This window comes from Alosa alosa, chromosome 23, assembly GCF_017589495.1.
Source record: "Alosa alosa isolate M-15738 ecotype Scorff River chromosome 23, AALO_Geno_1.1, whole genome shotgun sequence".
Classification (NCBI taxonomy): Eukaryota; Metazoa; Chordata; class Actinopteri; order Clupeiformes; family Clupeidae; genus Alosa; species Alosa alosa.
Genome location: NC_063211.1, coordinates 13870902 through 13895276, shown reverse-complemented (window position 1 = coordinate 13895276; position 24375 = coordinate 13870902). Strand labels below are relative to the sequence as shown.

General features: G+C 44.2%; 1 protein-coding gene across 6 annotated transcripts in view; it reads left to right on the top strand.

Moving 5' to 3' along the window:
* The first annotated feature begins 1335 nt into the window (after window positions 1–1335).
* Window positions 1336–24375, top strand: part of spega (striated muscle enriched protein kinase a) — a 49508-nt gene continuing 26468 nt past the window's right edge. For 2 of the 6 annotated variants that reach the window (XM_048234371.1, XM_048234366.1), the window contains exons 1-7: window positions 1336–1734; window positions 2066–2660; window positions 17700–17786; window positions 18752–18887; window positions 19961–21576; window positions 22256–22402; window positions 23199–23381. In XM_048234371.1, coding sequence (XP_048090328.1) covers window positions 2279–2660; window positions 17700–17786; window positions 18752–18887; window positions 19961–21576; window positions 22256–22402; window positions 23199–23381 — 2551 coding nt within the window. In that variant the 5' untranslated portion in view covers window positions 1336–1734; window positions 2066–2278. Of the gene's footprint in view, window positions 1735–2065; window positions 2661–5057; window positions 5540–14710; window positions 15216–16117; window positions 16161–16912; window positions 16948–17699; window positions 17787–18751; window positions 18888–19960; window positions 21577–22255; window positions 22403–23198; window positions 23382–24375 lie in introns of those variants that run through there. The other 4 variants (XM_048234368.1, XM_048234370.1, XM_048234367.1 and 1 more) reach the window with 4 other exon arrangements.

Sequence of the window (24375 nt, the reverse complement as noted above, 5' to 3'; positions counted from 1 at the left end):
TGTGATAAGGACTCTCTCTTTGATTGTTAAAATTTACCTATGATTTATAGACCCTTTCAAGAGAGTTCCATTATCAGCATCATAGTTGGCCCCACAAGGCTTCCGTTTTAACATTATGTTATCTTAATGCAGAGGAAGTAGATTGGGAACCAAATAGAATGTTCAAGCATTGTTTTTGTTTTTATTGTTGAAAGGGTCTATAAGGGGTTATGAGATTATAGTGATCCTGCTATTAGGAACAGCACAGCGGAACATTGGAAGGTTATGACCGCCAAAGACTTTAGACCACTACGCTCTAAGATCTCTGATGACCACATGCACTCCTTGAAAAATGCTGCAGTTGGTTTACTGTAAATGGCTCTGGTTAAGCTTCTACTATGGTATAGGTTCAACTTCAGCTACTCAACTGAAATGGGCTCCACATGATGAAGTTATCACAATATTCTCAGGAAATACTTCCCCATTGTGGGTCCGCTTTTTGCTTTAATGAATAAACATTGATCGATGTTCTTTCACTTATCTCTGAATTTTATAGGAACTTGCAGATATAGCACTCAGATATTTTTGCGCAACCTGACAGTTCTCCAATTCCATCACACACAGTTAAAAAGTCCTTGAGGAGATGTTTTGCCTCAGTGACTTGTTTGCACTCATGACAGATTTCCAATTATATCATACAAAAACACTTCAAAAGTCCTTGTAGTAAGAAATGCTTTGCTAAAGAAGCATTTTTGTGCTCCAATGGATTTCCTATTTGTGCCTGTGAGGTCAGCACGGGAGAGTGGGGCATTCAGGCAGCAGTACAGGCAGCACATGACCTGGCCCTGATAAGTGTTGATCCAGCCTTCGGTGCGCTGCTATCTTTGCCCAGTGAATCACGGCACACTCACGCAGACCCTGTGTTCCGTCAACCAGGGCCTCAGCAAACTGGTTTCCCAGGGACACAGGGCTGAAGGGAGGGGAGGAGTGTGTGTATGTGCATTTCCATCAACGTGTATGAATTGTAGTTAATGTCCGTGTGTTTTTATGCCAGTGTGTACATGTGTGTTTTTGTGCCTGAATTTATTTGTGTGTTTCTGTATTTATTTGTGTGTTTCTGTATATACAGTATGTGTATGTGTGCGAGTGTGTGTGTGTGTGTGTGTGTGTGTGGGGGTGCAGTGTGGGGCTGCCCAAAAAATGCAACCTATCCTGGGCACAGCTGTCACTCCAAGGCTGGTTGGAATCTTCTGTCACCTCCACAGGGAGTCAGCACGTGAGAGAGAGAGAGAGAGAGAGAGAGAGGGACAGAAATAGAGAGACACAGACGAAGAAAAAAGGGCGATAGAAAGAGAGGGACAGAGCTGGGAAGCGCAACTAAACATGTGGAAACGAGTGGAGTTGAGTTGACTGCGTTGAGCTTTCGGAAGCTGAGTGACTAACAGAGAGCTTAGCATTGGACAGGAGGCTGGAAAAAGAGCTGCGGCTCCATGAAGCCCAACCCCATCTGAGAGAGCAGAGGTCAGAGAGAGAGAGCAGGAGGGGGGAGTGACAGAAAGGGTCTCTGTGACATTGCTCGGTCAGTAGATGGTAAACAGAGCCTGGAGTCTTCTGTCATGCTGAGCTGCCCTTCTCCTCCTCGAGGGGCGAGAACCGAACCCGCTAATGCTTCGTGATCCGGGGGTCTTAGAACCCTAGTCACTCTGATCGAGGCGGGAAAGCCCCCGCATACTGGAGCATAGTAATTAGGCAAAGGTAATCTGATTTTGTTTTTTCCTTTCAGCACTTCCAGTGAATGGAGCGCTAGCTTAAAAAACAAGAGAGAAAAAAATAACACTCAAGTAATGACAACAATACAGATTTGCTAATGCAGTTTGTTTATCCCCACTAATACATTGGTCTTGTCAAAGTTAATAAATAAAATGTAAACACATTTATGTCAATGGATAAAGTAAGTTTAAATGTGTTGGGAAGATACTGAAAGTTTGATAATTAAGTTTAGTAAGTAAGTATGTTTAGTTACTTACTTAAGTAAGTTAAGTTTATTAAGTCTACTGATGTAGATTTACTTGTTTTAACATTGTAGTCCAATCTGTGCCGATTTTGGTGGTGGTGTACAGAGGAGACCATGGAGAGGAACTCCTGGCCTTGTTATGAGAAGCGTTCAGAAACATCGAAGATGGACACACAGTTCGGCTTGATAACAACACTTAAAATCTAATACAAACCCTGGAGGTCCTTGATTGATGCCAGTCGGGCACAGCACAGCTTGTGGACAGTTGGCCCTATTGACTTTGCCATGCGACGGGCACAGTTTCCCTCAAGAGCCACTCCAGAGAGAATTGTGATGCCCTCTGCCGGGGCGTCGGACCGACGTTCGGACCTTCCGGGCCAGGAACGGCCGGCTCCGGGGCCTCCCGTCTTCCTGCGTAAGCTCAAGCGCGGCGCCGTGGGGACCGGGTGTGACGTGCGTCTCCGGGTGTCGGTTGGAGGCCACCCCGAGCCCGTGCTGCACTGGTACCATGACGACCTGCCGGTGGCCAGCGACGAGCGGGACCCAGGAGGTCTGTGGATCAGGGATTGCCAGCCGACGGACAGAGGCCTGTACACGTGCGTGGCGGTCAACGCTCTGGGGGAGGCCAGGAGCAGCGCCGTGCTGGCTGTGCTCGACCTGGGAGAGGGTAAGACCAATTTGAAGCCAAAGTGCTAATGATGTGTGTAAATTCTATGTGTATCTGAACCAGATCAGGGTTGTACAAGCTGTCAAGCTCCACTCCAGGACCACAAAACGTCTAGGGTTGGTTTCACATACAGTACGTGGATTAAGACTAGCCTTGGACTAAAAGAAAATGTTACTAAAAATCTCCTCTTTAAAGTTTAAGAGGTCTGGGCTTGATCCATTTATGGGAACCTGCCTGCTAGAGTCTAATCTCTGATGGCAAAGAGGTTCCTTCCAACATGAATAAAAAGCAATTTAGCATGTTTGCAGCTACTCACTATTAATGAAGTCAAAGTACAACAAAATAATAATGTTTTTAAAGTGTATCATGTTCCTGTCATCCACACTTGCATGAATTGTGCAATCTGCAGAAACAGGTCATGTTAGCCATTGCATACTAGACCACAATGTGATCAGGTATTATTTTTGGGGGGCTTTTATGCCTTTAATGTGACAGGACAGTGGAGATAGTGACAGCAAGCGAGTGGGAGAGAGAGATAAGGTGGGATCGCGAAACGACCTGAGACCCTGTGTGCATGTGGACCCGAATATGGTACAGGCGTTGTTACCAGTTGTGCAACCGTACCCCCCTGATCAGGACATTTTAATAGGAGAAGGGGCAGGGGCTTAAGGCCACCTATCTTAGCACCCACAAACAGCCAATCTGATCACCAAATCATGACTATCTCACAAAGAACTACCACAACATATGTGTTTTGGTGAATTATCGCTGCACTGAATGCAGCCTTAGACCAAAAACATTGCCTTACTGGCCAGAAGAACTGGTCACTCGTCAACCTCACTGTGTCTTTTAACTCACTTCCCCTCCGAAACATTTTGGTTTGCCCCAGTGGACTGACGGATGGTGGGCAGACATGATAAAATAGTCTCAGATCTCAGATCATGGTCACCGCTATTTATTTATCTCCCCCAGCGGTGTGCCTGACCTGCTGCGTGACTCTCCAAAACTGCTGAATCACAGCATAATGATGCTGGAGGACTGTGTGGCGTCACCGCCGAGGTGAGATGGCAATCACAGGGTCTGGTGTTGGGCAGGCAGACAGGCGGCGGAGGTGTGAGCTTAGCTGAGGCAGGGAGAAGAGGGTACGGCTCTTTCACACACGCACACACACACACACCCTGTGCCTTGTGACCTTTGGCAGAGAGTGCTGGTCTATCTGTGGTTGCACTTGCAGGCATGACCACATACTCACGCACACACACACACACACACACACACACATACTAGTGAAAGCCAACTTTGCGTGACAATCCGTAGTCATGCCTGAGGAAGGGTTACAGCTGTCTGATCTCTCACCACTTTGCTCTCTCTCTCTCTCTTCCCCCCTCTCTCTCTCTCCCTATCTCTTTCCCTCCCCCCTCTCTAGATATTTATGTGCTAGTATGTGCCGTGTATCTAGTTTCAGCTCTTCACTTCAGTCCACCCCATGCACTATAATAGCTCCACTACACAGACAGCCCTCCGGCTTTATTGTGTCTGAGACCATCACTGCCATGTGTGTGTGAGAGAGAGAGAGAGAGAGAGAGAGAGAGATAGAGAGAGAGATGGGGGGGTCAGAGGGATGTGATGATGGTGAGCATGACGATAGTCATGATGTCAGTGGCAGCAGCGGTTGTAAAAAGGTGTTTTATGATTTGTGATTCCTGTGTGTGTGTGTCTCAAGTATCAGTATTGAAGGGTAAAGGGTAGGTGAAGCAGTATTATGGAGGGTGGGTCTAAAACTTGCAAACAAATTACATTTAAAAAAATATATATATACAACAATAGCCCTGTTAGCGCTGCGAAAAGATTTTTGATGACATAGTTGGCAACATCATGCAGCTTTTCTTACATTTCTGTGGCATGTTCTGTCCCAGAACACAGAACTGCATGGTGTATAGGTTGGACAACTAGGGAAACCCCCTGTGTGTTTTGTCTCTTACATGACCATATAACATTAAAGAATATGGTCATGAGAGAGAGTAACCTATGTATTCTTCAAAAAGTGGCAATTTGTTGCAGTGTTGCTTTAATCTTAGTGGTATTTTCAGACTTCTCAATTATCTCACTGATAACTAGGTGTGAGCTAGTTGTACATGAGTGTGTGATTGTTTGTGTGTGTTTCTGTATTTGTGTCAGCAGTATGTACGGTAAGAGTGTGTGTGTGTGTGTGTGTGTGTGTCTTATTGTATTTATGTCAATACGTGTGTCTGTCTGTGTGTGTATGTGTATGTATTTGTTTTTGTATTTGTGTCAGTACATGTGTGTGTGTGTGTGTGTGTGTGTGTATGTGTGTTTTTGTATTTGTGTCAGTACATGTGTGTGTGTGTGCGTGTGTGTGTGTCTTTGTGTGTGATGTATCTGTGTGTGTCTTAACACACTACCAGAGTGTGAGTGTGTTTATGCACAAGGCAGCACATTTCTTTTGCAGGCGTGAAGGTCGACTCTTCCCTCCGTGTAATCTGCTGGTATTAGTCTAGAGGCTGGGCACCAGTGGGGTACAGGGGGGTGTATTACGTGCCTCTCGAAATAGCCCCCTCAGACCCACTCAACATACATCCCCAGACAGCAGAGCCATTTTACAGGGGTGTCCACGTCCGGGACTTCGGGGGGGTGTCCTGGAGATGCCCTGAGAGGGGAAAACAGAGAGAGAACAACAGGAGGTGTGTGTGTGTGTGTGTGTGTTTGTGTGTGTGTTTTGGGAGGAAAAAGAGAGGAGTGTGAAGAGAGAGCCACCGAGAAAGAGATCATGATAAAAAGGGAGCTGTTGGACGCGAGGAAGGCGCTGAGGAGCGTGCGGAGAGACAGTTTGGGGGGCCCCAGCAGGAAGAAACAGAGAGGTGAGCTGCGCTTGGCTTCTGAGCTGTGTTTGTTGAGCACATGAGCACTATGGACATTATGTGCATAATGACACACCCACACACAAGGAGAATTATGGTCTGATTTCCATCCTTTAGGTGCTTCAGCTTCATGCACATGTTTATCTTCATCTGCCTATTATCTTTGTATCACCACCTCTCTCTCTCTCTCTCTCTCTCTTCTCTCACACACACTCACACACACACACACACACACACATACATACTAACACAGAAAAATGGGACTCACATGACCCCTGTATAAGTGCTGTCTTTCAGTCGGTGAAAGTTGTTTTGATTAGCTTTTGGTTCATCGTTATCACAGAGATAACTCTTTCACACTTTTTAAAACTCATGTATTTGTGAAATAATTCTTTCATCTTATTTGTTACCATAAAACCAGCCAACTTTATCCTTTAGCCAACTTCATTTTTGTGAATTGTAGACACATGCACAAATAGACAGCCTCAATGATAAAACTGAGAAATGTGTTATGTACAAATCTCATTTTGAATCCCAATGGCAAATTAATGCAGCAACAAATTTTATTTTATGTTTCCTATCCAATCCAAAATATAATCAGATTTTTGTAAAAAAAAAAAGTAAATAATAAAAAAAAGAAAACATAAGTTTACATGACTCGGCATCTTGGTAGTAACTCAACCTTGAAAATCTCAGAGGCTGACAGGTGTCTATATGCAAATTCTGCCTTTTAATTTCATCTCAGTCACTGAAGCCACTCAGCTCTGCAAAACAGCTATGGACTACCCTTAGAACACTGATTCATCAACAAAGGGATGAACAAACTTGCTGAAACTTCTCCTGAGCAGTGACTCTGACACCTGAATGAATAATTGACACTGTGTACAGACCATGTTTTATTAATTGAGAATTGTATAATATGCTCCATAATAACTTACATATGTTGAATACTCAATGTGGGAGGCTCAAAGGTAAGGCCGGGCAATTGAGACTCTCCTAAACACGTAGTGATTTGCTGGAACAGTTTGTTATGGGGTTTTCTTGCAAGGCTTGCCCAAGTTGTTTTGTGGCCGTTTTTGGAGCCTGGGTTTTCCACAGAAATCACGTTTTTTTACAGTGTATTCAGGACACTGGCAGCTAGCGGATGGTGAGGTGATGTTTGCTGTAAGTGACAAAAAATGTTTTAGCCTAATAAATGTATGACATGGCTTAGAGCACCTTTAAAGAAGCAAAACGTATTGTGTCTCTATTACACGCCTGGATTTAGTCTGCCAAATTTGTGAGAGAGGAAGTGAATCTGAGAGCTGACTCTGAATGGGGATGGAGCAAGATTTGGTGTTGAAAGCAGCTCTATGCAACAGCAGCTAGTAGATTTGGTATCATTTTCATTTGGATAGTACATGTATGGGGTCGTGTGAAGGACAGATAAACACATAAAAAAAGTGTCTTCACCAGCCATCCAGGATATGTATTATGCAGTTCTGTGTTCTGTGACAGAACACACCGCAAAAAGCGTGTTGCTGACTATATTGTCAGAAGACATCATTTATCATGTTAATATCAAACATCTAGAAGTGTTAATACAGCTCTGAATGATGTTTTAATGGTCTCGCACGCCTTGTAGATCGCCAGCTTGCTAGTTTTAGACCAGAACTCATGCAGTGCTGCTCTAAGGCCTGTCTGTTCAAACTTTTTCAGACCAAGGACCACTTAACCAATAAAAAAGAAACTCACGGACCACTTAACTAAAAAAAACAAAAAAAAGATTAGACCTACTTCAACAGTACACAGGCCTACTCACTGAACCATCACCTTGCTTATTGTCTTTGCACCTTGCTTATTGTGTCAGAGGATTCATATGATTTAAACTGGCATCTCTTACATAGGCAGTGTTGCAGAACTGTTTAGATTTACATACAAGTTGGTTCAATATTGCAAACAACTCATCTATATTATATTTTACCACATCTGCCCGCGGACCACTTGGGATAGCTTGCGGACCGCCAGTGGTCCCCGGACCACACTTTGAGAAATACTGAGCTAGAGCAATATTTTAAACTAGTTTTTGAATTATCGAGTTACCTCTGGCAGCTTGGACAGACCTTACAGTCCTTCAAGTTCCATTAGTGAATTGTACAAGCAGGCTTACATTATGAATTATTTTTATGCTTATGGTTCTTAGCAGACACTTTTGTCCAAAGAAAAGTACACTTATAGCAATAAACATTACCATTAAAAATAAACAGTTTAAAACCAGTTATGGAACAGTGTGCCTTCCCCGGCACACCTACCCCCCTCCCCCACCTCCCCCCAACATTCTAAATCAATTTTATGCACCATATTGTTATGTAGCATAGTAATATTACACACCATTTGAAAGCTTGGACTTTTAGGAATACATATATGACAACCTTTTCATGTACAATTTGTATGGTGCTTTACACTGTCAGATTAATTAAACTATGTCTCACTTAAATTTGGTTAAAAAAAATGCCCCCCTCCCCCTCCTCTGCTTTTGGTGCTTCCCTACATTCTAGCTGTAGTGCAGCTGCAGTGCAATAAGCAGATGCCACATATTGGGTCTTGACATATTCACAGGAATCCCTAGAAATGGAATATTCATGTTTTATCTAATATTAGTTGTGCAGATGTATAGTCCATCTTATACACACCCACACCCCAAAAAAAGAGACTTTTGTGTAATTATTCCATATTTTGTGTAGTCATTCTATATCAGAACCCCTGACATACAATCCAAATAGTCTACAAGAAACCTCAGAGTGTTACCTTTCATTTGAGACCAGGATTATGCTTCTACACCAAGGTTGCCACACAGTAAGCCTTTTATTGTCAGTATGCATTTTGGGAACCCAAAAGGGCTATGGGGAGTTTCCATAGGGCATTTTACAAAACGCTTGAGCATACCTTGGCAAATAATGGTCCAAAGCACTCATTTTTTATTCTATATTGATCTACTTTTGCACAAGACCTGGTGCTAGGGCTCAGTTGTGTTTCTAAGTAATTTCAAGTGACCTAGAGGGCTGAAATGTGGTCAGTTCAGAGGTACTTGTTATCCGGCAGAAATATCAAACAGTATTCTAGCCTCTGTACCTCTGTGCCAGTACTTCCCAGCTATTATGATTGTTCCCTAAGAAACTACAAGGTCTCAGCTTTCTAAAGAGACCAAGCATTTGATGATAATGGATGATAATGGTCTTTCTTGCATAATCATTTGTTTTTACCTCATGGCAAATGCCACCAAATCTTCTGTGGCAATGAATGACATGGCTTATGTGGTCTAGCTTGGCTCTGCAGATAATGACTCTGGCTGAAAACCGTCGGCATGCTGACATTTACTGCAAGATCAATGGTGACGCATTTAGTTTCCTAACAACAAGGAAGTGTTTGCATGCAGTGTTCCCAGCCATAGTTTACTGTAACTGGGTAAAACTGGGTGCTTTCTGTCTGACGTCCACTAGCGGTCATGCTAGTTATAGGCATCGTACAGTAGCCTAACGCTTAAAATGGACACATCTCGGTTGTAGTGTAAGGTTAGCCTGTGCTCTTTGGGCATTAGGCTGACATACTTGGGACTCTGCCTATTCTTAGAGAGACTATGCCAGTATTTCTGTGACAGAGGACGAGACATTTTTGGACGAGGTGGCTGAACTTACCCTGTTAATCTGTTTGCCAGGGTATCATGTATTCGATCTGCATGCTTCTCTGAATGGTTGTCAGTCTTGGAGTCCTGTTTAAGTTCTTATTCAGGACAACCGATAAAAATGCACTGATTGATGATGACGAGTGTAATGAGAGTTTGGAGGTTCAGCGCATGGCACTGGACTTTGAGAGTGGTGATGTCTGGCAGAAACAACAGGCTCTTTTGCCACTTTGGCTCACAGCCTAGTAATTAATGTTGGGAAAGACTGTGATGCAGAGTGTTAGAGTTGGGCTTCTGACTTGTTATTTTTTGTAATTACTTGGAAAAGGAACAGTCTACTGCTTTTAGTGTAATTCAACGTAGGGTACTTTATCACAATATACTATACATTCTATATGCTATACACTTTACTGTACACTATGTTCAACAATGTTCATATTAACTTTTTGTATATTTACTGTAAATAAGCAGGTATTTAAAAGTAGATTCTTTCAAACCTTGTGCATTGTTGCACACTCACCACTTAAACATACATAGAAAACTTTCCATATCATTATTACTACAGACCAACTACAATCTTTAGCATTTAAACATCTTGTCGTCTTGAATGTGTCCGTACTCTGGGATGAGGACAGTGTCATGTGGGATCATCTTTTGTTAGACCTTCATAACCTTTCTATCAACAGTTTACAAGGACGTTCCCAGTATGATTTAAAAAAACAAGATTAAGCAATATGGTGGAACACTTTATGAAACCCTTATGAGTTCTCAAACTGAATTATTCATGCTCACATTGTTGAAGCATATATTTTAGGGCATTTGAAAGTCATATTCTCTTGTATGAAAAGAGGAAAGTAAAGTAATGGAAGGAATGGTTTTCTTGCCACAGAGGAACCAGATCCGAGCAACTCACACAGCATTAATGTAGTTGTGTTTAAAGTGCTGTACACTGGCAGCTGGGTGCTGTGGAGAGATCGGTCCCTCTACAGTCTGTTTGTGCAAAACTGCTGCTGTCCATCTGGATGCTCAAGAGCTCTGAACATCTCCTAATTTTAGTTTGCCAGGCACAACCCTCAACGCTCTTCTCCCTCACCCTCCCTTCTACTCCTCCCTCCCCTCCCTCTTCCATCTCTCTCTCTCTCTCTCTCATTCTCTCTTTCTCACTCTCTCATTCTCACTTTCTCACTCTCTCATTCTCTCTTTCTCACTCTCTGAGTCTCTTTGTGCACGGAGCCTGTTTTTGGAAGTCTGAAATATTGTGATAAGATAAAGCTCAAAAGGACTAGAGCACTCAGCAGTATTAGAACAAGCTGAATTCCTTAGATGCACCAAAACAAAAGGTCACCCCTACACACACACACACACACACACACACACACACACGCACACACACACACACACTCACACTCATACACACACACACACACACACACACACACACACACACACACACACACACACACACACACATGCTCCACCCTAGACAGATTGGGATTACATGAATAAACTAATTCATAGAACGTAAATACATGGCATTTATGCATGTGAAAGATTCAGATTATACAATAGAGTAGTTCTGATAGAAAGCTTTCAGAAAGGTTAGAGCTTGTTTGACATTCTTCACACAATTGAACAGACATTAAATACATTCATGAGATGTTATCCACAGCTTCCATTAAACTTGTGTTAAAGTGTGTGAAGCAGAGAGCAGATTACTGAACACTAAGTGGGTGGCATGCAGTCTGTGTAGGAACACAAGCATTTGAATATTTCAGATGTGTTTGTGATCATTTATGTTGTTTATTGTTTGTTTATTGACTGTGAGCTGTGTATAATGGAACCCTTTCATTGTGTTTTCACCGAGTCGACTTGAGCGAGCAGTATTAGTGGAGAGTCTGCGAAGCGAGGCATGTGGTAGTGCACAGGCTTTTTATCGACGTCTCTGCAGCTCCACGCAAACAAACAAACAAACACACACACACACACGCAGCCCTCGTCGTAATTAACCTGCAGTAAATGCTCAGCCCCCATGTTTCCGGGCTCGTGGCGTAATAAATAAGCTTTGAATGAAGAGTGTTGACATGACTCTGATGCGACTCGATGGACGTGTTTGTACTGTTGCTCACCCCCGTGCTAAATGTCACACACACACACGCACACACACACACACTCCCTACTCACGAGCCGAAGCAGGATTAAGAGCTATGCTCTGGTTTCAACCCCCACACACACACACACACACACACACACACACACTACCCCTTACACTGGCACCCTAATCAAACATACACACACACACACACACACACACACACACACACACACACACACTACGGTCCTTTAGAAGTGTGTTCCCTGTCCCCTGTCATTAATTGAGATGGCATACCTTTGGGCTCCTGTTACAAAGCCCCTGACGCAAAACACAGAGCGGGCCAATGAAAACATAGACATGGAGTTATGTGTTGGAGATAAGGCACTGAGTTGGTCCTGAGAAGGAGCGTTAGAAGGGACTGAGCTGTATATCTATCAAATACAGCGTACCATGCTCTTCACTGTGAGCGCTTAGAAACGTGAATAGATTTCCACATGGTCTGATCACACGTCGGTCAAAATGAAAAAGATTGCTTCATATGCAGTTGGTCAAATAATGAGAAGGGTGTCGGAGGAAAGCGCTACCCTGTCAGTTGAGGTTAAGGCTCAGCAGATTACTGCAGGAGAGAGTCGCTGGGCTCGACCTGTAAATTGGCAGACTGGCAGATGTACCCTGGCAACAGGCTTGTGATAGGACCACCAAATACTGGGATGGGAGATCTAAGTGTACAAAATGTCTTCCTCTGAGACAGTTTCTTTCTGAAACTGAACGCTGACATCGTTGCTAACCCTGGAAAAAGACCTGGACTAGACCTTATTTGATTTTCTAGTGATTGTGCTAAACCATCCATTCCATGCTTTTCTGAACCCATCTGAACTTATGACATTCAGGTTACCAGGCACATCAACTTAATAGACAGAAAGGCATCTAATGTTGAGTCAGGAGGCATTCATCCAGCAATGTGTATGCAGCCTGCACAGACCTTAATGAGCAGAGAAAATGCTAAAGAATCCTGTGAATGCTTGTCTCCCGACACTGCTGCTTATTCATGCAATATTTTTCATGCGTTGACTGTCGCCATGGTGATGAACCAAGTGCTGTGCTCTGTGATTATCTCATTTTTGTGGGTTTCGTTGCACACAGTGTGACGACCAGAAATAAATTATCTTCTTTAATCTTCACCTTCATACTTTGCCTAATAAGTCTCACACTTTGCTAATTGGCACATTTTATATTTACATGTAAAATGACTTCACAAATGGGGTCATTGCTGTTTTAAAAGCACAGGGGGAGGGGCTGTTGGTCATTTGAGGTTGGTTCAGAACGGTGTATCATTTCATTATCACACATAGTTAGAGCCCAATGCAGTTCAATATCAGACCCTCTTTTTAGATATGCCTGACAAACAGTAGACGAAAATGCTGTCTGGCCTGCTTGACAGTCATAGGCTACACATTTTCCCATATTCAATGTTTCCCTTGTTCAGTCAAAGTGCCCATAAAAGTGGTGTTTCCTCATTAGGTAATCAGCACCTCTGCTTGCCTACTCTGTCCCATTTGTTTATTTATTTATTTTTAATAAGGCTAATAGTGCATCTGGAGTGAGCAGTGATATCAGCCTCTGCCCAGATCGATCCTGGTTAAGTGAGATGTGAGCCGGGCAGCTTGTCTTGTTTAGCGCAGAGTGTTTTTATTGATTTGCGTACGTTTGCGAGAAATCTCTCTGAGATGGTTTGTGTGTGTGTGTGTGTGTGTGTGTGTGTGTGTGTGTGTGTGTGTTTGTGTGTGTGACACTACAGCGACTGCTGACTACAACAGCAGACCAAAAACGGGGAAGCACATTCTCCTGTCGCTTTGTCCACACAGTAATGATTTATCAATAATATAAAATGGCCAAGGAGGGGAGAAAAAAAACGAACAGCTGAAGCAACTAATGGAGCCAAATGTGTTTTCTCAATCTCCAGCATTAGACTTTCATCACGATATGGCTTGGCCCTGTTACGCCCCGAATCATTTTCACAGGCTCTCGTTTGATGGATTAGATTCCACTGACAGACATTTCAGTGAGCTTGACTGAGTGTGTGCAATGATCTATTAATTAGACCATGTGCTGCAAACAGCATATGATGGTGTGTGTGCCTGCATTTTATAAAAATCAGCAGTAATTCAAACCAGAACAAACCAGTAAATATTCAAACTGATGCAAGGCCACGAGTTGCAGCCTTCAACACACTATGTGTGCATTATATGCTTCATACGGATAGGCAATCAATCAGACACCATCCAGATCCATCTTTTCCACTGTATTATGTGATTGTTATGGAAAGCGAGGGTGGGTGATATTTGCATGCGTTAGATGAGACAGCTGGTACTAACCAATGCATCACATATGGAAATGTGCCGTGTCACATTGCTAATGGGGGTTTGGAGAGATGGCGTGTTCGGTGTGGTGCAGTAGACTGGTGCTGATGCTGAGGCTGAGAGATGGGGACCTCAGTCAGTCCGTGAGCTCACCGATTGATGTGACGTTCAGTGTGCCCATCGATGCTCCCTCGGTTACCGTGACGTCAAGGCTCCAGACAGACTCCCAATGGATAATTCATGTTTTGTAAGCTGTGAACTGAACTCTCTCTCTCTCTCTCTCTCTCTCTCTCTCTCTTTCTCTTTCTTTTTCTCTCTCGTCCTTAGTATAGCCCCTTGCCCCTTCCTTCATTTGTTCTCCCCCTTCTTCCCTCACCACCATACTCTTCTTCTTTCTCTCTCTCTCCCACACAGTGTTTCTCTCTGTCTTTTTTGCCTCCACTCACTCTTCTCATCTCTCTCTCTCTCTCTCTCTCTCTCTCTCTCTCTCTCTCTCTCTGGAGATATACTAATGGGTAAGGGGGGGAAAGGCGATAGGGGAGATGTAATGGAAAATTGCAGTATTTTCATTTAGGGGAATAGACATCCCTCTCTTTCTTTCTTTCTCTTTGTTCTTTCTTTCTTTTCTCATCCCCTCTCCAGCAGGGTCCGGCTTCTGTGCATTGCACTGGCCACTCACCCTCCCTCTCACTTGCTCTTTCACTTTTATTGCAGGAGGCTGTGAGTGACGTCACAGAGGGAGCAAGCAAGGGAGAGAGAGAGAGAGAAAGAGGGTGTGTGTGTGTGTGTGTGTGTGTGAGCAATAGAAATAGAGCAAGAGTGTGAGATAGAGAGAGAGAGAGAGAGCGTGTGTGTGCATAGCAGAAAGCGATATAGGCAAGGAACAAAGAGAGAAGGGGAGCCTGCTCACACCACACAGGCAGCACATTTTCACTCTGCTTTTGTCCGGATGCCGGCAAGCTTCTCCGGTCCCACCCTCCTCCCCCTCCTCTCGGATCTGACCTGCGCTGCCCACTTCGGGTTCCCCCCCCCCCCTCCCAGCCAGCGATGCTCTTTTCCCCGCCTTGGAGCCTCCGCCACCTCCAGCACATCCACCACCTCCTCCACTACAGCGGCAGCAGCTGAGCCTGAATCTGTGGCTGGGGCTGACTGAACCTGCGTTTGGGGCTCTTTTTGTTTTCCCTTCCCCCCCTTGAGGAAGAAGAGGAGCAGGAAGAGGCGGAGGAAGATGCGCTTGTCAGAGGGATGCCGTTGAGCGAGAGCAGCTGCTCCAACACCTGAGGCTCACAGTGGCTCATCTACCACAGAGATTCACACTCACACAAGAATTACTCAACTGGTTCTAAAAAACGACTGGGCCTTTATTCCTATTTCTAAACAACAATACACCAACAAACAAACTCAGTTTCTGATGTTGGTTTTAGTTTTGTTTTTGGAGTAAAAAGGTTTTTTGGGGGAATTGTCAACTGTCAAGCTACCAACAGGTGCCTCTTTGAATGTTTTCTGCACACTTGGGACTTGGATGAAATCATGAAGAAGATCTGGTCAAAGAAGAGGTTCCAGGTAAGTCCAGAGTTCCTTCCTTGTGCTTGCCTCACACTCTTGTTCTTAATCCAGACTCCCCTTCGCTGTGTCTAGACAGCATACTGTAGGGTCACCTGTCAGAAGCTGCATATCATTGACACACTTCCCACAGACAAACAGAGGGTCTAGTTCACCAGCCAAGTTTGACCGATCATTTTTGACTGTGCAAAGCAGTAGGCTGTAGGAAAAAATGTGCGGTCACCATCAGAGGTTTGTTGTTGCTACGCAGTCAAAAAAGGAAAACATTAAAAGCTTCCATCTCAGTGCAGTCAGTGATATTGGGAGTTCCTCCAGGGACATTTTCATGTCTTGTTGCCAGGGTAGCAGAGCAGTCAGTGTCTCTTAACTGCTGGAAATAGTGGAGCGACCAAAAAATAAATGAAAAAAAAAATAAATAAAAGAAAGCGATAAGCAAAAAAAAAGGAAACGAGGAGGTTGAGGGGAGAGATTATCCACCGACGGCACAGTCATTCAGAGTGATGAAATACACAACAGAGCGGCAGCAACATGAAGCTCCGGTAAACTAGGTAGCGCCGTCTGCCACCAGGACTCTGCTCCATACCAGCACCGGTGCTGGCTCCTGCCAGGATGCTCCGGGGTGGGACCACAGTAGGTGGATTAATCTAGGAATCCTTCGGGTGGAAACTTGTTCAACGGAAGCCTGACTGACAGACTAAGGATTTTAACTTTCAAATGTTTAATTTCATTTGGTATCAAGTAATAACAGCCTTTAAGATGTATCCATCTGATCCTTAGCAGATATATATTTTATTATAATCCTGTCAATGGTGCCTCGTAGCATATACCCTTCTGGTGAATAGCCTATAATGTAGGCTACATCATGTAATGTTTTCTAATGTGAGTTTTTTGTTTTCTTGCAGAAAACTGGCCACTCCAACCGAACCTTTGGAAGGTTTACTCATGGTGTGTGTAGGTTTATGCTTCAGGTTAAATATCTATTGTTTATAGTTATGGGCAAAGCTGATACAATGAGCATATGTTTGACAGATATACTTGAAAGAATGATTTTGTGTAGCATCAGTTCTTCATTTAAGCCATGACTGTGCAATGTTGCGTAGGACCCGGACAGTAGTGAGGTTGTAGGTGTAGGTGTAGGTTATCCTCTCAAGACAGTTTTGTTATGCTTGGTTAAGTATTGGCTGAACTTATTAGTTTTAGTCCTTCCATGTGTTTTTTTCTCAATAAATGGGTGGTCATATTTGTGCTTCAATTATTATTTCACTGGGTTTGAATAAGCCACTTATAGCTTATACCTGTTTCTTTATTATTTTATTATTTAAGTGAAGCAATGAAATTGCAAATTCAAAATGTGCCGTGTGTACTATCGGGTATAATTTGGCTTTGTGCGTCTTTGTGAAGGGTGGTTGTGTGTGACTGTTGGTGACTGCTTGTATCATTGCATTGAATAGCATTATTTGTATATGTATGTGTTTGTGTGGGATAGCTTGTGCATAGAGTGCGCATCTGTATGTGATTGTATGTGTGTGTGTGTGTGTGTGTGTGTGTGTGTGTGTGTGTGTGTGTGTGTGTGTGTGTGAATGTGAATCTGAGTGCTCGCACGTACGCATGTGTAGGCCTATGTTTAAGACTAGGATGTTGGTTTCTATGGTAACTGTGCTTCTCTGTTTACCCTTTTTTTGCTGCCACTATGGAAGTGAAGTTTTCCGCTCCTGCAGGAAGCAAACCTCTGGTAAAAAAAAATAAACAAATAATCTTTCCTTGCTGGGCTTCTTTTATCTGACTGATCTGTCTCATTCGCCTTTTAACTCGTCTCTCATTGAGAGCGTTTAAAATGCAAAAATATGCTCCCGGTTGCTCTTTCATATCCTGTTTCATGTGCAGAATAGTCTTCGGATTCAGCAGCCATGAGCGCTGGAGGAGAGCTTCCTCTTTGTTCATATATCAATAGAAACTCTGTCATACTTTTCAGTATCGCCACCTGTATCCTGGTATACTGAAGGTATGGCAGCGTAGCAGTGGCTGTGATGTGAGTTCTGACGTTTGTGGGTCAGCGATGTGTTGTCTTGTTAGCACTGCCGAGCGCCGAGAAAAAAAAAAAAAGCATTAGTCATCACACACATGCCTCTCACTCATCTGCCAACAAACTCCCCTTGTGGAGAAAAAAGGTGTTTCGACTCTGTGTCTGTTCTCTCCCCTATTCGATTTCATGTCAGTCTATTTTTGGTGAAGCTTTGAAGAGGTCTGTTGGAGAGGGGATGGTTGGTGTGTGTGTGTGTGTGTGTGTGTGTGTGTGTGTGTGGTAGGGGTGAATCACAGTCCTCTGACTCGCACCTGGATGCCTATCTAGTCCTCTGTCCTCAGTTATATCGGCATGAAATGTGATTAGGGTTTGCTGCTGTGTTTTATGTCATTTGGCCTACTGCTCTTCCTCCTCCTCCTCTTCCTCCTCCTCCTCCTCCTCCTCATCTTCCTCTGCTGCAGACTCAGAGAATACCGAGGATGAAACAGCAGAAGGACAGGTCCCCATGGAGGCCAAAGAGAAAGGCAAAGGAGCACACAGCCAGACAGGTAATTATCTGTCTGTCTAAATGTCTTTCTTCTCTCAGGTGTCTGTGCTTACCTGTGTATTTGAAAGAGACTCAGACAGAAGCAGTTTTTGTAGGTAAAATGTCTTGTTTTCGTTGTTTAGATAAATGTTAACTGATTGCGCCAAAAAAAAAAAAATGGTTTAAATGTTTAATATTTCAGATATAAATGTCAACTGTCTGGGGAAAGACAATTGACATTAAGTCTGATGAGACTTTTTGAAGGTCTGCTTGTACACCTCTTTAGTCCTCCATCATGAAAAAGAAGTGCGTAAAGAAGTCACCATTCTATTTTTAGAACCTGCGGACTTGAGTAACACAAATCAAATTGATGTGCTGTCGACGGTTGCCGTGTTGCACACACATCACTGTTCACACTCTCTAGAGTTCCATGTTGGCACGGTAACAGTGATGTTGGTAGAGAGGAGGGAGCAAGCAGAATGGGAAGGGATATGATGGTTTTTTTTTTTTTTTATGTTTTTGTTTTTTGCTGTTCATCCAAACTGATTGATTCAACGTTTGTTCTCCCCTCTGGCAAACAAAGCCTGCCCACACTTTATGTTTATTCATATTCTTAGCAAAAACAGAACTCCCAGAGTGGGCATACTGTGTTAGTTTTTCAACTGCTTGTTCTCACTCTCAGAATACTAATTGTGCCGGTGAAAATCTAATCCTAAGAATTTCTGGCCTCCAATACAAGAGTATTCAACAGTAGCTGCTCAAATGATCAAATCAAGTGTTTATGTTCACGTTTTGTGCTCAGGTACACGGTAGGATTTGATTATAATCTAACATACAGTGCTCTATAGCGATCTATAGAGAGCAGCTATATGGCAACATTGGACAGTGCATATGTTTTCTCAACACAACGGCATTTCAGTATTTATATGTGTCTCATTGAGTAGTTTTATTTGTCTCAGTGTTTGAGTATTTGCATTATTTGTTTAGGAGTCAAAATGGCGGATCGCTCATCCGAGCCGTACGGTCATGACCGCAGAGCTGTCCAGGACCCCGTGGTGGGGCGGGAGGTGTTCCCTCTCGGCTCCAGACCCCCCGGCCTGGTGGACCCCTCTCAGCCTGGCAGGCAAGCGCACCTGGGGGGTGTAGAAAGCCCCCCCGTCAGGCACCTGGGCGTGGAGGCCCTGCTGCGTGCGTCCCAGGCCAGCGTGGCCCGTCCCTCGTGGGAGTCGGAGGAAAGCGCGTCGCTAGCCAGCGATTACTATGGCAGCATGTTCAGCCTCTATGGAGGGAGGACTTTTACTATACATCCTTGAGAGCAGGGGCACAGGGGACACGACAACAACAACAACAACAACAACAACAACAACAACAACAACAACACAATAATGACCAGAAACAAAAACAGGCCCATTTACAATTATATTGACTGTAGCAGTTTATTTAAATCCAAATCTAGTCACTCTTTTAGTTTTCCATCTTTTTGTTTTAGTTCATATTTTGTCATCAGTTATTCCTCGAGAATTTAAGTTCGAAACACCATGCTTTCCTTTGACTCCATCCTTTATTAAGGGATACCCTCTTTGAATGAGGTTATTTGTGTAACCATTCATAAACATTTATATACTTTATGACAGTTCACTTGACACGTAATACAGGTTTTTCAACACTAGAATGAAAACCTGCGTATGATATGAATAGCTGTAGTCATATCATTGTATTATTTTATTGTAAAATATATGTAAAGTGTTATTTATAATATGTAATATAGTAAATGTTTATGAATGGTTACTAAACTGAACCAGAATAAATTAATTTAAAAATGTTTGGAGTGTTTGCATGTCATCATGTTTTAAGTTGCTGTGACATGGCATGTTTTTTTTTATCATTTTTCACGCATGTTTCATATGGTTGGAGTCAGTAAAAAAGTGCCTATTTTTTCTCAGTTACAATAATAGAAGCATCAATCATATATGTATTAACAATAACACATACCCAATATCAACATTAGATCTTAATGTTGAATTTCATTGAAAGATTGCTTTGTGCACCCTCAAACTGAACACATCCCCAATCCCCCTCTCTAACATGCATCACAAATGGTGTGCCCCTCCCCTACAACCTCCACCAATGCAACCCTTTACCTCTTTGGAAGACCACTGCTCTAACATGCATATCCCCCAATTGCCCACATTCCAGGAACCAAGTGGACACCCTTTTAAAGGACAACACCCCCAGTGCTCTGTTCCCACTGGGCAAAACCAAACCAAGCTCATCCTTGCCTGGTCATGATGAGCCTGGACCCGACACTTCTCTACCTAGTGACAGTGGCCAGCAGCAGAAACAGAACGTGGGAGGCCCCGCGGTCCGCCAGGAGAAGGCCGACAGTATGACGAGAGCGAAAGGTTCTAAGTCGTCTGGGTCCTCCCACAGCAGCGATTCGCAGGACTCGCGTAAAGACTCGCTGACCTGCCAGACTCCAAAGCTCACTCGGGCTGGCTCCAAGATCTTCGACAAGGTCCGAGCTTTTGAGGAGCGTAAGCAGAGTGTGGACCCGCCGAAGGGGTCATCGGCAAGTCGCCCCTGGGCGATGTTTGGTCGGGCGGCATCTGTCGACTCCGGAGATGACCGGAACAAGCGAACTGCAGCCACAAAAGACCAAGGGACATCGGACGTGGCTCTAAAGAGGTCCTTCTTCAAGCAGAAGGCCTCTTCGTTGGAGGAGGGTAGCAGCAACAGCAACTATGCTCAGAAAGTCCAGAATTTCCAGAGTAAATTCACAGTGGAGCTCAATCGCATCAAACGTCTCGTCGGGAGGCCCAGCATGAAAAAGGCTATGTCCACCGAGCAGCTCTGCGAGACAGACAAGCAGTCCCTGGGTAAACTAGAGCCGATCCCTCCTGAGGTCATTCAGAAACTGCAAGATCGGGAGCGAAGATCTGAAATGAGGGCAGCAGAGTCTGAAAAAGAACCAATCCTCCACAACGTGGGTAAGAAACCTCACGATCTGGAACAAAGACCAGAACGCAGGTTTTCAGAGTCTGAAAAAGAACCAATCCTACCCAACGTGAGTAAGAAACCTCACGATCTGGAACAAAGACCAGCACGGATGTTTTCAGAGCCTGAAAAAGAACAACGGGCTCCACAGAAACCAGTCAGAACACAAAGCGAATTGCAGAGTGGAACAGAAGACAAGCAGCCTCTGAAAGACCAGGTTGCTCCATGGCGCTCTGGAGCGTCTAAGAAACACACCGGGAAAGACACACTGGTCGGGAAAACCGAGACAGATGGCGGCGCCAAGGCCAAACCTCGGATATTCCCTGCAATCCAACTCCCAGGCCAGTGTTCACCCAGACTTCCACGCAAAAGTCCAACCCGAGACTCTCCCACCCTGCCTAGTCCCCAGCCTCTCCAAGAGACGCCACACAACCAGGAGACTGAGCAGCCAGTTCCAAAGAAAGAGCGAAAGTCTTCGAGCCCTCGTTTACAGAGGGTGTCTACACCTACGAAAGATGTACCAGTCCCTCCGAAGCCACCACGGATGGCCAGCTCAGTGCAGCCTTCACAGCCTGCACCTGTCCCAACACCACAGAGCGCTCCGGAGAAGAAACCAACAAGAGGTCTTTCCGCAGGGTTGAAACTGACCATCCCCACTATTGTTGTTGAGGATGAACCCATGGAAGAGGAGGATGACGAGGAAGAAGAAGAGAGGATAGAGCATGACCAAAGGAGGACAAGAAGGCCAGTAAGGAAAGGAAGAAGCCCAAGGAGTCGGGGCAAGGCGCATCACGATCGTCCAACGTCTCCAGAACAAGGTGAGACAACCTATTTGCGGTGAATAATGATGCAAGTGAAGTGAAGCACTAGGATGTCTGAAGGTTGAGCTAAAATTATCCCCTGCTGCCCTGTGCGTGCACGAAATTGTAAACAAAACCCTCCAACTGTTCATCTCTGTCAGAGGAAAAGTAGGTCAGATGGTGTCTTTTTAGGTTTGTGGGTAACTAGGTAGTGGGCATTCAAGAAAAGGTGCTACTAGAGTCTCATGGCAGTAAGAACTGTGCCACTTCTATATTTTGTTTGTCATTGTGGTTATTTATTATTTTCTTAAAATAGCTTTAGCTGCAATATACCAAATGGATTTACATTTTCCCAATCTAATATTATTCATGTTTCCAAGCCATGCTCTTCCCCATAGCACACATCGTCACAACTAATTTGAATCACAATATATAGATACATCTTAAACTGAACTTTTCAAATTCAATTTAAATTGGTTTAATTCAGTTCGGTTCAGTTCAAATCCCAGTTCAGATATTTATTTCAGTCAACTCAATCCAAGGGACTGAGTCAATGGACAAGTACCACCCAGTTCAATTCAGTATGCCCCTTATACCCTTTGAAAAATGGCTACCTTAAGACCACCACACACTCTCTTCACTCGTCTATTAGTATAAACAAGTGACGCATCTCTGCTGCTGCCTTCCCCTGTTCCAGCGGACTCCTCCGACGATTCCTACATGTCAGCCGAGGAGGCCCCGGACGAGGGTCCCCACTTCCAGACGCCCCTGAGGGACGTAGAGGCCTGCACTGGGGACGAGGTTCAGCTCAAGTGTGTCATCGCTGGAAGCCCCCTCCCGCAAGGCAAGCCGTCCATCAGACAGGACCATGGCTGCCATATTCCACTCCGTGCCATCGGTCTAAATATAGCACTTCTAGTACTTGTGAGGGCTGAGGAGTAGTGTTGTATCATGTTGCATTTCATCATGGGTACATGAATACTTAACATAGAAAGGCATATTTTGTAATGATGATTTTATGATTTGTTAAAGTCATTATCAGAATACAATTTTTATTAAGCATGAAATAAGTTTATTTCTACTGAGACGTGATCATGAGCATTTCAAAGAATGAAGACATCCCCTGCAGCTATCCTGTTGAACAACAAGAGAAATAATAATTAAATAAACGTTCAGTGACCCATGATGTCGTTTACAGGACCTATGACAAAATAGCCAGCCACTTAATTTTTGTCTATGATTTGTTTTGTGTGTACATGGCTGGGGTGTGTTGGCGGCTCAGTGATTCAGGTAGTGTGAATCCAGTGAGTGACAGTCAAACTGATGGAGGTCAACCAGTAGCTGAGGGGTTGATGGAGTCTTTGGTCTAGCACTGCTGGGTTTATTAACCCCCAGCCGCTTCAAAGGCTACTGTTTCTGTGTGTGTGTGTGTGTGTGTGTGTGTGTGTGTGTGTGTGTGTGTGTGAGAGTTTATGTGTGTGTGTCTGTGTGTGTCTCTGTGTGTGTGTGTGGTGTATTTTTACTGACTTTCAGCAAACTGAATTAATAGAGTTATGTGTGTGTGTGTGTGTGTGTGTGTGTGTGTGTGTGTGTGTGTGTGTGTGTGTGTGTGTGTGTGTGTGTGTGTGTGTGTGTGGCAGTGAGGTGGAGGAAAGGGGATACAGAGATCCGAGACAGCCCCACACACATCCTGCAGGTGGAGGGGGAGCGATTCTCTCTCACCATCATGCACATGAAGCCCAGCGACGCGGGGACGTATAACGTGACCGCCAACAACCGGATGGGTCAGGCGTCCTGCTCAGCCACGCTCTTCGTCAGGGCAGGTGAGAATGGGACCACCAACAATACAGCTTTTCCCTTGCTGCAAATGCCCTAACAATTCCTATCCACTCACTCACTCAATTCAGTTCAATTCTATATGCTATATTGTGTTATATGCTTTTGTTTTTTAAGGATTTGTACTTTTACTTTGTTGGAAGTTGTTGACAGTCACATTCTCACTCTCAGTATGTCGTGCCACCAACCTCCAGTAAGGGAAGATCTAAATTCAGTACACAAATGCAATCGTGGAATTTTGTGATTCTGTACCACAATGCTATCCTTTGCAATTATGCAAAATAAAAGGATAATCAACATGCAATATAGCATCTTGGTTAACAAACTCCAGGTCTGACTACAGCCTTACAGCAGCCCAACATTAGGTGCTTTGAGACACAAATCTCACTTTCTTCAATTTCCTGTATCACTGTCAGCAGAGTTGTTTGGTTTAGTTTAGTATTTAGTAAGCTGCATCTGCATCATTTACTGAAGATATAAGCTCATTAGATATGCCCTCTTCCTGCCTCATGCCGTTTACAAGCATGACTGTGTTTTGAGGATCTAATGCAATATTTTGACTGCAGTCATACTGTGCGCGACCAAGCTTTCGTAATGAGATCATCCACAAACCCCTCGCTGGAAATGATCAGAGGGATGAATCATGCATTCTGCCTCTTGCACCTCTCCTCTTACACAGCACCAAAATAAAAGAGAGAGAGGGGGGGAGAAAAAAAGCTTCAGTCGTTTCGACTGCGCCTCAAAGGGCCTCTTCATCTCTAAATATCATGCTTAGGCAGCGGTGATTCAACCCGCGATTGGCTCACCGTTGAGCCACCCACCTTCTCTGACTCCCCCAGGCTGGCTCACAATGGCTGCCCAGTCAGTCAGTCAGGCAGACCAGCAAACAGGCAGGCAAGGCATGGAGAGAGAGGGAGAGGGGGTAGGAGGGTAAGAGAGAGAGAGAGGTGAGAAAAAGAGGTAGAGGGAGAGGGTAAGAGA